Source organism: Oculina patagonica, chromosome 13, assembly GCF_052425735.1.
Source record: "Oculina patagonica isolate OP01 chromosome 13, crgOcupat, whole genome shotgun sequence".
NCBI classification, from domain to species: domain Eukaryota; kingdom Metazoa; phylum Cnidaria; class Anthozoa; order Scleractinia; family Oculinidae; genus Oculina; species Oculina patagonica.
In genome coordinates, this window is record NC_135770.1 from 19,646,498 (window position 1) to 19,661,996 (window position 15,499).

Genomic DNA, 15,499 nt, shown 5'->3' on the forward strand with positions numbered 1-15,499 from the left:
TGTAGTATAGTCCTTAACTTTTTGTTGTGTGTCAATAAGTATTTATTTATATGTATAACAACTATTTCCTGATTCATTTGCAGACAACGAGCAGCCCTTTTTTCCCTTCGATATTCGAACGTGATGCGTGAAAAAGCGAGGGGGAAATGGGCACGCAAAAACTACTCAGGAGCGTGACACACGCGTTCCGAAGATTATTTCGACTTTTTTTGCTTGTTTACAAGCAAAAATGAGGAGAATAGCGTTTAGTGGACTCAAATCTGAACCGGAAGGGATCGCATTCTTGTTAACTCTCAAGGGAATACTTTCCGCTGTGGGTGGTCAAAGCGCGTGACTTGTAAGTGTCACTCTATAGTTGTCCTTCAGCACTTCCGTTCTTGTAGAAAAAACGTGACTTGTCAAATTTACAAACATTATATAAGAATCAAAAACGTGAGTAGCCCAAATCTTACGTCACATAACCAATTAAGAATGTAAGCGGTTCAACGCTCAAAGGCAGTGAAGTTTAAAACGATTAAGAACGCAATTTTTACTAGTACAAGTCTTTAGGCGCTAATATTAATTTAACCTAAAACGATTAACAACGCAAATTTGTACTCGTACAAGTCTTTCACACACTAAAACGTTGCCAATAGTTAACCAAAGGGAACTCATTTCGTGACAATTGGTTATTTCTGCTGAGTTGCACAATTGTGCTTCAGCACTTCCGTTCTTGTAGAAAAAACGTGACTTGTCAAATTTACAAACATTATATAAGAATCAAAAACGTGAGTAGTCCAAATCTTACGTCACATAACCAATTAAGAATGTAAGCGGTTCAGCGCTCGAAGACAGTGAAGTTTAAAACGATTAAGAACGCAATTTTTACTAGTACAAGTCTTTAGGCGCTAATATTAATTTAACCTAAAACGATTAACAACGCAAATTTGTACTCGTACAAGTCTTTCACACACTAAAACGTTGCTAATAGTTAACCAAAGGGATCTCATTTCGTGACAATTGATTATTTCTGCTGAGTCTGCTGAGTTGAGTCCCCCCCCCCCCCCCCTCTGCGTGAGTCGGACAACAATTTTAGTTTGGGCAAAGGCTTTGTATGGAGGGGACCGACACAATTTGAGGCCGAGATTCTCGAAAGGCTCGAAAAATGATAGATTCCAAACATTTTTGCTTTAGTAAGTGAAAACAGATTGAAGGTATCCAAAAAATGGCCCAAAATTGAATTTATTAGTCGAAGATCCGGCAATAACACCTTGATTCCCAGTGCAAAATTATTCAGGCTGCCGAGAAATTTAAGCGGCGGATAGCGAATTACTATCGAATTATATAATTGCGAAGGATTGCTTTATTTAGGCACCGGAAAGATCGTCGGTTGCAAGAAGTTCAGAATTCTTCCCGAATTTGACGGCACTGATCGCCGGCCATCCGATCTGTTTCGACACATGATAGATAGAGGGCGAAAATATTATGCTATTCAAACGCCTTTCTAATGGAATTGACGGCGGGTTTGATTTTAATAAAGCTGTTATTTATCCCCATTACTATTACAGACTGCAGCTACAGCTGCCAAGCTCGATCAGTGTATATTAAATAGTATTTGCCGCGACAATTGTGTAACGAAATTGACCTCTTAAAATATTCGGGTCAGGCAAGGGGACCGATCGGACGAGCGTTTCTTTGTGTAAGTTTGTGGTGGCATAAATCTGAGGTTAGCTCTGTTGTGTTGGAAAATGTGCCACTAAGAACAGTGTAAACGTTTTGCATTTCTCATAAAAATAAATGTTTTCTTTCAGCAAATCCCGGCAGCAAATCGGGCCTTTATAATCCATTCAATAACTGAGAGTAAAACATTTTACACATTTATTGAATAATCGCTCTGTTTGACAAACCTTTTGTTTCAAACCACGGTTTGAGCTTTCTACGTTGCACAGGTAAGGCTTTCTCTCGAAATCCGAGCCAATCTGGCCATGGTTTTGTGAAACAATCGCTAAATATACCATACATTGCTCTTACAGAGAGCGGTTTGTTTGTTTGAATTTTGACTCACACCGGGGGTCAAATTCTGTGACGTCATTAGTGCGCTTCGCTAATTGCAACATCATTAAATGTGTTAAGTGATATTTATAAGTGTTTTTGTAGCCTGTTGTGAAATTACTTCCGGTGGAAGTAGTTAGTAAACGTTAAACGTTTCTTCTGTTCAGAAGTAAATGCATCGATCGCAATTAGAAAAATAACAGCAACTGTTTTGCTGGAAATGTAGTCGTTAGAAATGGCATGTGTAAAGAATAACGCGAGGAGAAGCGGCTTTTGGTAATATCCAAACGAAAATTTACTTCTCAGTGTGGGGTTAAGATTGCGTGACAAAAGGTAACTCTGTCGTGCGTAACCTAACCTGCGATCAGGCGTTATTTTTCTGCATTAGGCCGAGTAGAAATCTTTCTAACTCGAAAGGAAACGACTATTTCGATTAAACATGTTAAAGGCAAACGTCAAAGTTTACCTTTTTTAACCAAGCCAAAGTATATGAGTCGCAAAGCACCCAGTCGTCGCGACTGACAAATACAGCATTTACTCCGCGAAAATAAAAAATGCTTGAACTGAAAGACGTTTGAATTCTTCCATGATATGTTCGAACAACAATGCCCAGGATAAACCTTCTACTCATACTAACCTCATGCAAAAAAAGTCGATATCTCGAAGAGATCTTTGATTTTTCCACTCGCACCTACTAGCTACATCAATGCCAGTTTTTTTTTTTTTTTTTTTGCTTAATTTTTTTCTCGTTTTCCTTTTCTTCCATTCCCCTGCTTTAGGCCGGCCACTTGCAAAATATATTAAAATAGCTGGGCTTGTCTTGGCCTGTGTTCAGATGTGCTGCGTGGGAAATGGGATCAATCTGCACGCAGGATAGATTTCCGGGAGCCGCCCTGTATTTCGTTACTTTTCGTCACCCTTGCATGAGGCTTTCCGCATAAATTTCGTTATTTGACCCTAATTATTTTCGTTTCCTATGTTGCCCTTTTATGACTTTTATGACAGACACTTTACCCTTCGCCTACGGTTTCGCCAAGCTAGCAGTGTTAGCTAAGATCTAGTGTTGAGGACGAAGCATTTAGCATAACATCAATTAATGTATATACAGGAAAACAGAGCATACAGAGCTTGCGTAAATAACTTCTGAAACGAAGTCAAGCAGGGTCAAGTTGTCCTTACGTGCAGATCGACCGAAAATATTTTTTAAGAGCGTGTATCCTCGAGAGCCAGTGACGGGAAAATGGACGACAATCCAGAGTTACAAAACAGTATTCCACTGAAGCCATTGAGACATCAGTCTTCATACGAGAATATGAGTGGTGTTTCTTTTGCAGACGAATCTGACCACCAATATGACGAATTGCATGCCCATGATAGAAGAAAAAGACCAAACAGACCTATCCCCGTTCCAAATAATTCAGGCGGCAGAATTAGACAGACGAGACAGAAAGCGAACGAAGCTGTAAGCGAATCTGCTGATTCTTGTGAAGGCTCTCGCAGAGATGCGCCCTTAAAGATTTTCAGAATCCTAGCTTTTGTTGGATTTTCATTCGCTTTGGTTGTTTTGCTCGCCGTCATGTTGCTCGCGGCCGGAGTGCTTTCTCCTTCGAGTTGTCACGAATGTACGAAGGATCTTGTACCGTCGAAAGGTCAAGCTGCTGGATTGAAACAAGAACTATTGCTTGTAATCAAGAAACTTAGCTCAAACATTAGCGAACTGAACGCGATGGTAAGAAGCAAAGATGAAATCATCTCGCAACTTCAGACGCAAGACGTCGAACTCACTGGCAAGATCGCAGAACTAGAGCGAAAAACGCGCCTTCGAGGGCTAGTGGTTAACAACACGAACGTCGACTTGAGCAGCCTCGCCGGACGACAGGGCCCACAAGGATTCGCCGGGGCGGCTGGCCCGAGGGGCGAGAATGGTTTGGACGGAAAAACTGGAAAGAGAGGGCCAGGGAACATGACTTCGTGTCACTATATAAGCAAAGAGGGGGTCCCGTTTACTGCAGATACTTCTGGCATTGGGCATAAAGTGAACGTAACGGAGCAATCAGGGTACAAGATTCTCGGCGTCGTTTGCTCGACATTCGGAACGGCTGAATATAATGTTAAAAGCGAAATAAACTCCACTACTAATGTTAGACTACACGAGTGTGAATGTAAGGGAAAATCTAACGTATTTCAAGCAGAAGAGGAACAGGCTAAATGTATCATGCATTACTGGGTTTGTCCATTGATTGTTTCCTAAGAGAACCTGAATTATGTAAAGTTTATAAAATAGCAATCACGCCTTTATATGTACATGTACTACAACAGTGATTGCGCTTCAGTTCATTGGATTTTAAATTTTCGTAGTTATTAATTACGGCTACTCCTTCCCGTGTTATAACTACTGTGGAATCCGGTTTTCTCGAACCTCCACCCGATAACTCGAACCAAAATTAAACTTGTTTCCCTTGAATTTGCTTTGCCAAGGCAAACACTGCCAGTTTACCCCCGATTTCTTGACTCTCGATTTCTCAACCAATTTTCGTTTTCCTTCGAGGTTCAAAAAATCGGTATTCCAAGTTTTTATTTGTATATGCATGTCTAACTCAATGTTGAAAAGTTGCCAAGAAAGACAAGTTGACGAAGTTCGAGAACAGAAGTAATGTTTGTAAGATAGTTAAGCGTTGCATGGGTTATTTCGTGCAAAGTTGCATACTCAGTGATCGAGAAACCATATTTTGTAAACAGAATAAACCTTTTGAGGTTTAATGAAACAATAAAATGACTGCGTGCATACATTTGATTTTTTTTTCACTTCGTATCATAGATCATATCGCGTGATGTTTACATAACCTTTATAAAACGAGCTACATGAGACTAAGGGCCTGATGGAGGAGAGTGGTCCGGGGGGCCCCCCGGCCACGCGTGCGGAGAAGCCCGTGACCGAGCCGGCCCCCGGCAGACGGCGGAGGGAACCAAGGCGCCAGGAACGCGACGCGACAGACCTGGACACCGCCGACCGAACGAGGTGTGAGCGATGCCCGAGGACTGCCGAGGCGAGGACCAACGGGAAGGGCCGCCCCCGGTCACCCCCCCGCGAGACCCCCCCGGGCCGCCCCCGAGCCAACGCACGAACGGCGCAGCAAAGAAACATGAAGCCCCCGGTGAAACAGGCCCTAATAAAGTCAAAACTTCACTGATTAATTGCTGTAGAAAGTGATAAAATCTACGCCCGAACGCAAAAATGTAAGTTTTATCAGCAGTTATTGAACTCCTGTTTGGTATATCGTGGTAACATTCAGCTGTATTCAGCTTGCTTGGATTTAATGCTGGCGGACATATCCGTTTTACTTCCCGGGCGTGTTAACAGAATCAGCATGTGACCTCGTCGAGTGTTTTTCAATCGCACGTCTTGACTTGACATGACAATTTTTAAGAGTTTGGTAAGCGTAAGATCCTCAAATATGCTGATTCATTTGTCGTTTCTTTTCTTTGGCGTTGCAATTGTTCATTTATCTTGTTCAGTATTTTATAGTTCCGGTTATTAAAACTGGTTTAACGCGGCTTAGCTATAATTACATGTAATTAAAGTGTTTAATCTGTGTGAACAGAGAAACAAACTGCTTATTGTCTCCAAAAGTGGAATCTTTTCACAATCTGGATTCATTTTGATTTATATCGGGAGATCGATGGCAATTAGCCATGTTCAAAACGAGCAGGGGACTGGGTACGAATATTCAATATCGATTGCACTGAAAAACTGGGCCCGTCATCTGAAAGAGAATCCAAAAATTAGTAACTCAACCAAATTTGAGAGTTATTGGTTTAAACGCAAAGGCATGGAACTCTTTTAAAAATTGTTAACGTAAGAGAGCTTAGTATGGCTGGATGGACAGCTGTCCCTACAATCCATACTAAGCTCTCTTATTTTAGCAATTTCTAAAAGTGAACCATAACTATGCGTTTAAACCAATAACTCTCAAATTTGGTTGAGTTACTAATTTTTGGATGCTCTTTCAGATGACGGGCCCAGTTTTTCAGTGCAATCGATATTGAATATTCGTACCCAGTCCCCTGCTCGTTTTGAACATGGCTAATTGGCAAAGTTCACTGCGCATGCCGCTGGTCATCATGAGCCAGCATAATCCGAAGTGAAAGGAAAACAAGTGAAAGCACAAACATTTGCAAAAACTAAACAAAACAAAAAACAACAACAAGAAAACTGAGTACTTTGAAGATAAGTTAATCATTTTCACTGTTCAAAGCTTGATACTTTACCCAGTATCCTGCGGTTTTACTGTATTTAAGTTCTAAGAGTTTGACGAGGAAATGCAGAATTCCATTCGTCAGAGCAAATTTGTTCAGGTGCGGAGACACTCGTTTATTTGAGAGAAATGAAAATATTTTACACTGAGCATCTAGTTTGTATTTATATGCCTGGTCTGGTCATGCCTCCATTTTATTGTGAATGAAATCTCCCGGGGAAAAACGAAAAAATCTGCCTGAGACGCTTGACGGTCGCTTGACAGTTGTCAAGTGTGTGACTCAGTATTGGAAAATTCGTAATATGATTTGCTAGGCAGGCCGGTACCGTTTCATAATCAGAACCCTTGAGAGCAATGGCGCGCAGTTTTCATGCAAAAATGCGACTTTTATGTTGCCGGATTGAAAAGAGCAGCTACATATAACATATCTAGACTTGTCGCTCTACAGCTGACGTTGTCCATGCCCCAAACGTGTTAGGATGATCGATTATTACTTGTGTCTCATGACTTACAGGAACCTTGCGGACGGCGGAATATTTTTTCAACTGGGGGGGCTGACTAGTGATAATTCTTTATTTTTCGCCCCCCCCCCCCCCTCCGGCTCGGCGGGCGGCTCCGCCGTCCCTAGGCCCTGCCGGAAGACGAGAGACCCTGGAAAAAAGAGGGGCCTTCAATTATGCCTTCAACTAGTTAAATTTATAACTGCCACGACTATCAAGATGGCTGCTCTCATGACAGTTTATTTTTATTTAATTTTTATTAACTTCTTTTGTTTCTGCCTCTAAAATTTCCAGTTTTTCGGTTACTTTTATCGATTTTTTGAACGCTTCTCGTTGCTTTTTCGGTTTTGTTGGAGATTTTGGGAGGTTTCCAGTTTCTCACGTAGGCCCCAAAGGGGAGTACGTTTCTCTTAATTGTTCAGCAAGAGATTGCAAAAAACAACATGTCGCTTCTTTGATGCTGTACGACATTTTTCACTGACCATTTCGAACCAAACCAAAAACTGACACGACACTGATTTAATTTCAGCCAGGAAGCAACAACGTGGCACAACTTGCACATGGGAAATGCTTTTCAGTTTTCACTCATCTCTGTTTTTACGTTTTCAACAAGGAAACGTAACCACAACTAATTAAAATTGAACTATTTCGCCAAGGAAATTGTTTTTTCTCGCCTCTTTGTATTGGATAAACACAACAGTGAAACATTCCATGCTATATTTGAGCGTGGCTTTCATGCGGTTCTGTAGCAAGCCTGGTTTATCAAACAATCTATGTTGTTAAATCAAATTGTTTTTTTGCTGTATGCTCTCGGCAAAAGTCCCGGCGTCATTCCAGAGAAAATAGACGAGGTTTCATACCGGTAGTGTTAAAGTGAAATGTCGTCTTCTATACATGTCATTATGAGCTACTCTCAACAAACTTCCGGGGTCTTTTATGCATGATGAGCTATTATTCCAAAACTAACTGACTGTATAGCTAAGGTATGGTTGCAAACTGACAAAGGAAAATGCTTTTATAGCTGCTTTATGTGAGTAAATAAAAACATTCTATTATATTCACTATCATTCATGAAATTTTATATGTAAGTTTTCACACGGTTGTTCGACAGTCTGCTATTTTCATTAGGCATACATTTATTTAATTAGATTGCAGAAATTACAATAGTTCTATTCAAGTGACGGTGTTTTAAGAAAATGTATTTAATTAAAATGACGAGTCGAAAGTGCATTAAGAACTTGACAAAGTCTATTTAATAGTTTACATCTTCCGGTTCAATCCGTCAACCGAACACAATGGAGTTGCCACAAAGAGGGAAAGGGAGGAGCGACGAGCAGCACGAAGGAGAGTCACTGGGACGGGACAGGAACAAAAATGGGAATGGGAAGCGGCAGACGACAACAACAACGCCGACGAGAAGACGCACCAACAAACCACCGCACGCAAGCCACGGAAGGAGAAAGGAAAGAGAGGGAAGGAGAGGGAGAGAGAAAGAAGCAGACCACACGAAAAAAAAACCAAGAGAACGAGAAAAAACAAGTGAATCCAGTCCCGAAATCCCGCCCCCAAAAGGGGGAACCCAGGGCGAGAGAGAGCCCACACACGAGAGAGTGAGCGCGCGGCCGGACGGGTGTCGCCGCGAGGCGTGGGAGGCCCCGGGGAGGGCGAGGGGGGACGCCGCGCAAGGGCGGAGGGGAGTGGAACAGGACACCGAGCGAGACAGACCCACGACTGGAGGACGGAGAAAGACGGAGGAGAGGGCTGGGAAATGGGATTGGACCCCCTTCAGGACCCTCACAAAAGATCTCATTGTATGCAAAGACCTTTAATAATCAAGAGTTAAAAATTCTGAAAATATTTCACTTTCGGGCCTTTTCTCTGATGGCCAAGTTAATCACATCGTTTAAACCGTTAGAAATATTATCTTATCTCGACTGTCTTTTTGAAACAGGATTCGGTTTCGAAAAACGTTTATCCACGTTTTATCGAACGTCGTTTCCACAACAACCCCGTCCAACTCACATATAGCGGCTGCGTGGAGAATAGGCCATTTTCGAGTTATCCTTTGCCTCTGTTTGAAAACGAGTCTACGTGCGAAACCATTAAAATGAAAATGAGTTTGATTTGCATGAAAATGGACCTGTAGGCAAAACTCATTTTTATATAAATGGTTTCGCACTTAGACTCGTTTTGAAACAGAGGTGAAGCGTAAATCGGAAATGGCCTATCGTCTACGGCTTTTTGAGTGTCTAGCTCAAGTCTGGCCACACGGCTTACTGAGTGTTTTATAGAATGTCTGCAATTAAGACCCTATTCACGAGAGCCTGTTCCTTTAAGAGAAACTTTCCCCTTCCATTTCCCACATTAGAAGGGCGTCTGTTCTAAAGAAGCGTCCCATTTTGAAAGTTCCACCCTTTCAGAGCTGTCCGATTAAAGGTGTCGACTCCTTTAGAGAGCTTGTCCTTTAAATGGGGACTGGCTTAGAAGGATAGAAGGGTATCCTCTTCTGACGCGAGGTGTTGGCTTTAGAGAGGTGTCTCGTTTAGACTTCTATTTAGGAATAAGATCCGGTCCGCGGTTGACAAGAAAGACAAATGAATCAGCAATGTTATCAAAAATTCTACTAATATTTAAAGTAAAATAACCGTAAACATTTCCGGGCTCGATAAACCTGTGACTATTTTTATCACTGTCATGTAGAGAGAGGCGGAAACTAGAGTATGTAGGGACGTGAGACCGAACATCACACCAAACACTTGTGAAAAGTTACCCCTAATGAGCCATGCTGATTCAGCGGACACACCCGGGAAGGAAAGTCGATATGACACTTAGTATTTAAAACCAAACTAAATCCAAGCACGATGACTTGGCAAGAAAAAAAATACCATGAACTTTCGGGAAGGAACGCCCTTTACTTTTGTGACCCCCTTAGTTTACCTGTTCGCTCTCAGGACTCTAAATTATCCTTTTAATTTCCTGTTTCTCATCCTAGCTATAGCGCTTTAAAACATGTCCATCTACAAATAAGTAATAATGCAAGTATTTTGTTGTTTTTGCCCATCAGAACACCAGGTCGATAGCAAAGACTGTAATACATACGTTCTCTTCAGTTCAAGTTCCCTTCATTCTTGGAAAGAGATGACTAGCTACTTGTTTAAGACCACCCCGACAGCGGGCACAAGCTACTTCTTCAAATCACAAGGAAAATATAAGCATAACCTCATAAAATATCAGGAAATATTATAAAATAAAAACGCTCACAGGAAAACCAAATGTTTTGACTTTTCACTCGACGAATTATGTCTGGACCAAAAGAATAAAGCTAAAATAAAAATTGATAAAATCAATTCTGAGAAACCGAACAATACCTATCAACGAATATTCCCTGCAATCTTAATTTGCGTGTTTTTATTCTGAACATTTGGAGAATGCGTCAGAGTTTGATAGATGTGTTCTTTTTAAAATTAAGGATGGCGTTTAAATTTCCTTGCAAGTTCATTCGTATTAGAACGAGTGACTCGAGAGTGTCGGATACCGTATTATTCAAGACGATTTTGAAATCTTGCGAGTACATGCAAATGAGGTTTTAAAACCTCTGTTGGGTTTATTTAATTAAGATGGGTTTATTTAAATAAGCCGGGGTATTAAAATCATAGGGCTTCCTAATCTGCAATTGTTTGGCGCTATATTTTTTCCTGTTGCACTTTTTGCACAGAAGACGAATTTAATAAACAGGAAAGTGATTCAGGATAGATGAGAATGTATTAGATGTAGTTTTGAGATCACTTAAAAGTGGAATTTCGCTGTTTGAACTTGAAGAAGCCTAGTGTAAATATTTTACTAAGGATCATTCTTAGACTAAAAGAATTCGCTCGTGGCTTGACATAGGCATGGAAACAACAGGCAAAACACGACAAAAATGAAGCAAATACTTAATCACGAGTAGGAAACAGACGGGCGAGGCAGTATACTTGGCAAAATCTCCTCATCGTGATTGATGTGAGTGGGAGAAATATCCGGTACACATAGATTTCATGGCACGAGTCTGAAAGCACCAATACCCAAATATGTCTTTGTAGTCGTGCACTTCCATTACTGTTCGTAAACACACCCAAACACTCTGTTGTTGCCTTTTATCTGTTTATTTTAACAAAATATTAATTTTCATTTACATTTGTGAATTCACCAGCCTATACAATATATTGCTGGGTTATTGAGTTGTGTTTGTCTATTTACAATATCACCATCACGCGATGTACTGTAATTTCTTATTATATGATGATTGAAATCAAAATGGTCATGCTAAATGCATATACGCAGTCATTGCTAAGCAATGATTATTATGAAACTTGGATTTTCCAAATGAAATCACTGAAATTCTTATATTAAATTGGCTAATCAATGGATAACTATTATTTTGGTCCAAATGCGAGAAATATCGCTCGCAATTTTTGAATTCTTTGAAAACATTACTTCTATTGATATGGATTTCTATTGATATGGATAGTCATGGTGAATGAGCAAGTATCAAACATAGACATTCCTTTTGAGTAACGTCAAATAAATTTACATTGAATGAGAAACAAATTAAAATATGAACCTAACTTATTTATAATATTCAACCACAGTCAATATTTTATCTAAACTACATTCGCTGGCAACTTTTCAGCATTGAAATTCGCAGCATGAGCTACAGCTACGCACAACAGCTACCCCAATACAGAGTGTAGCCGGAATTTATGAATAAAAGTTTGATGTCCACTGAAGTGGAGAGCGCGTCTTTTGATTTCATTAAAAATTGGGCGTGTATGCAGTTTCTTTCTATTTACAAGGAAGCAGTTAAGAAATTATTGGACAACTCCAGTAATGTAGAATACATTCAGCCCTCCCAGGTCTTGCTGAAAACACCGAAGATTGTCCTCTACATACACACTGATACTGTCTGTTCTTGGCAGAATTTACGCCGCTCTTTAAATTATATTCCGATGCTCCGAGGGTTGAGCAGGTGACGCCGATGATTCTTTCCCCAGCTTGCTCTGTAACGACAACATTTGATCCGGCTTGGTCGGCTGTGAACGGGGCGCTCTTAAGAGTCCTATAACGGCACAACGTCAAGTTCCCTGGGCCTGTCTTGCCCGGTTTTCCATCCAAACCGTCCTCTCCTTTTGGCCCGGCTGGGCCCGCAATTCCTGGTGGGCCACGAGGTCCTACGAGGCTGCTAAAATTGAATTTCGTGTTGTTAACCACGACTACTTGTTGGTTCGCTATTCTTTCCAATTCTTCGATCTTATCATTGTGTTCGACGTCTCGCCTCTGTAGCTGCGAGATGATTTCGTCTTTCCTTTTCACTGCCGTGTTTAGTGCGCTCACGTTTGACCTGAGTTCCTTTATAACATTCCATAATTCTTCAACCGATCCGGAGGCTTGTGGAGAGTTCTGGCCTGGCACAAGTTCCTTCTTGCAATCCTGACAACTTGGGGTCGCTAGCACTCCAAGCATAAGCATAACAAGAACAGCTAAGGCAGCCAGGGAGAATAAAAATCCGGCAAAAGCCATAACTTTGAACACTTTGGAGCACGTATCTCTGTGGTAGCCATCAGAAGAGTCAGATTCGTCCGTTAATGTTCTCCTGCGATGTTTCGAGCTAACTGGCTCGTACGCTTCGTTCAACTTCTTTCTCGGCCGCTTGTTGTCTGATCTACTCGCGGGTAGAGCAGGTTTTTCTCGACTCTGTCCGCGGAAAACCTCATTGGCGAGTTTGCCCGGGTCTTCGTACTGATGGCTAGAGTCGTCTGTAAAACTGCGGCCATTCATGTTCTCGTAAGAAGAGTGATGTCTCAGAGGCACTCTCGCTTGAAATTCTGGGTCATCGTCCATCATCAAGTCGTCGCTACCAGTCGGTGAATAAGCTCTGTTCGGGAACAACTCCGCTCGAGAATTCACGCTAGCCATGATTACTATTCCTTGTATGTACTCACGAATGTTACTTCAGTTAATTAATTGATATAATACTCAACAATTAGATCTGTAAACTTGGTTCGAAGAAAGCGCAGTTCGTCCAATATTTAGCTCTTTCCAAGAACACAATCCAATGTTTATATACTGCGTTGTGTCTTTCTGTAATACGAGGAGGATCTAGTAAACCGGAGACATGTAGTACTTTGAAATGAATGAATGACACGCGGTCGATCAGGAGAGCTTGATGTATTTTTATCTTAGCGATGATTGGTTGCGTCACGCTATGGAACAGCTCCGGTTACAACTACAATGGAAAGTTTAGTGATTGACGCTTTCTTTACGTATGATCATAAAAACTTCCGGTCTCCTATTGTTTGTTTTCGCGCCATTTTATCAGGCCTGCTTCTCATTACAAGTATGCTAATCCTGTTAAAAGTGGATAAACTGGAAATTTGCCAAGGACAGTTTTCGTGCCAAGAATCAGACACAAGTCTTTGACCCGACAAAATGTGGCTAAAGTCCAGGGGTTCTCTTATTACTCCACAAACAGACGAAATCCACTTCTTTCATTCCCTTTCGCTAAAACCCCTGGGGCAAATTTTTAAGCAAATGAACCCCAAATGCGTTGCTATGTAAAGGAATGTTGTTATATTTTTCAATCTCCGATGCTATAAATGTTTAGTGACGATGAAAGAAAGTGATTTTAATATTGCCCCAGAAGCTTGGTGCCCGGGGGGACCAGAAACGGACGGGGAGCTCGCGGAAATTTTGAAAAGAACCCTAAAAGAGACCAATCTGGGTGTGGCTCGCCTCTGACCCAGAACAACTAAGAATGGAGATATTTGTATTTTCCGTGGTAACCCTAAACGAGACTGGCTAATATTGGCGTTTTGGGCGTCCCGGAACACCCAAGCGAGACCAAAGTCCGAATTTACACCCCTAAGCGAGACGACGAGCATCCCCGTCACTTTCATATGCGAGTCCCCCCTCGGGCTTGGTGCGTAATCTGTGCTTGGCCAATCATCTCAAGGTCGCTCGCACAATGGTTGTGATGGAGACTAGACTTAGTAGGCTAGACATTTGTCATAATAATAGGCTATTAACCCGCAATCTCACAGTCGGGGATAATATGTCAAGAAATCTCTGGATATTTCGCACGAAAACATGACCGAGCCAAGGAAATACAAAGCAGGGACCAAACTTCTACAGGACTTTCCAGCGACAAAGAATTCTGCACCGAAGGAGGCGAGAATTCAATCTGCAATCGCGAAAGGCAAACAGACTTTACTTCCCTGTGAGGCAAAGGGACAGAATCTGAGTAAATTTGAACATAACGGGCGTGATGGCCCTATCATGGTGTACGCCGAAGAAGCGCATTATCAACGTAACAGGTTTGGACATTATAAGGTTATCATGGCTCTAAAACCCGCCGAGAGTGTTCGCAATCAGTTGTTCTTCGGAACCGATTCAACAAAACACAACAAAGAGGTGCTAATGAAGAACGAGTCTTCACACGTTCCTGCTAAACAAGTGTCGAACTCAAAAGGCACACGTTCCACTGGCAGATTTGTTGACAGAAAAGGAAACAAACACCCCGAAAAAAAGACAGCGAAGACCGTATCGAATCCGGATTCGTTCGAAGAGCTAATCGAACGGTACAAAACTCGGAGAGTGATGTACAAAGATCTCATGGGAACTGGCCATGGACATGTTGAAGTTATGGACAAACTTGATGGCTTGTACAGGCAAAGGAAAAAGGAAAGGTTAAAACTATTAACAGAGTTTAGCAACCTTGGAGAGATAAGGACCGAGATTAACGCTTCCACGGGTTTACGGGACCACGCGGTAGCCTTAGATGAAGCCAGCAAAGAACCAAAAGAACCATTAAAATTACCAAAGATTAGGGTTTCCACGGTTTCTGAATTAACAAAGAAAGACTCACGGCGAAAACTTGATAGAAAACATTTACGTGTCCCAAAAGAAAGGACAGGTGCATTAAAGCTGGGCGCTCAGAAAGTGGACCTAGACGGTGTAGGCAAACTTAACGAGTCTTACGATCAAATCACGTTAAGTTTGCCAGAGCTCTAGCGAAGATAATTTACGTAAACACAGAGTATATTTAGTGCATAGTACAACAAAGGGTGAAATTTTTAAAGAGAGTTTCTGCAACTTTTTCGTGATGGAATTTATTCAATTAATAAAATGTTTGTCTATTAAATATATGTCCCGGCTAACACCTTATTGACATAGCAAGGGGTTTTATTACGCGCCAGTTTGCGTGTTCTTTGCCAAGTCTCTAGAAGTTTACCGGTCGGCAGCGACGGCGAGCGGACAGCCATGCTAGAGTGAACAAAGGATTCCTTAATCACTAACCGCAGAAAGGACAACAAACGGATTAGTTTATTTATATATGGTAATTCGCCAAGTTATGCTCTCATGATCACCGCAAAAACGCAGTGCATACAGGTTCAATACTAACTTGGGAAAATGAAATGAAATAAAATAAAACAATAAACCAACATTTGTTCATTTAGAAGCTTTTCTTGCATTACGCTGTTAAAGTCGATTTGAAACTGTGAACCAGGGAAAACTTTTGTTATACTGCGTTAGAAAATTCCATCGGCTTGCACGCGCTATTTAGCACACTAAAATTTTTGAAACCGCTCGTAGGATTCCCAAGGAAGGAAGATACTCTTAAAAATACAATAAAAAAAACGCACGGGTTATCTCTACGCCCTGAAACAGTACCATGCA

General features: G+C 41.4%; 3 protein-coding genes across 3 annotated transcripts; 2 read left to right on the top strand and 1 right to left on the bottom strand.

The window, feature by feature from the left end:
- The first annotated feature begins 3,048 nt into the window (after window positions 1–3,048).
- Window positions 3,049–4,818, top strand: LOC144634638 (uncharacterized). Its single transcript, XM_078493656.1, has one exon. The coding sequence runs from the start codon at window positions 3,272–3,274 to the stop codon at window positions 4,280–4,282; it is 1,011 nt and encodes a 336-aa protein (XP_078349782.1). The 5' UTR covers window positions 3,049–3,271; the 3' UTR covers window positions 4,283–4,818.
- A 6,070-nt stretch (window positions 4,819–10,888) lies between these two features.
- On the bottom strand, window positions 10,889–13,056 carry LOC144634623 (uncharacterized). The gene has a single exon (XM_078493639.1). The coding sequence runs from the start codon at window positions 12,737–12,739 to the stop codon at window positions 11,627–11,629; it is 1,113 nt and encodes a 370-aa protein (XP_078349765.1). The 5' UTR covers window positions 12,740–13,056; the 3' UTR covers window positions 10,889–11,626.
- A 687-nt stretch (window positions 13,057–13,743) lies between these two features.
- LOC144634658 (uncharacterized) lies at window positions 13,744–15,264 on the top strand. The gene has a single exon (XM_078493678.1). The coding sequence runs from the start codon at window positions 13,910–13,912 to the stop codon at window positions 14,831–14,833; it is 924 nt and encodes a 307-aa protein (XP_078349804.1). The 5' UTR covers window positions 13,744–13,909; the 3' UTR covers window positions 14,834–15,264.
- The last annotated feature ends 235 nt before the right edge of the window (window positions 15,265–15,499 follow it).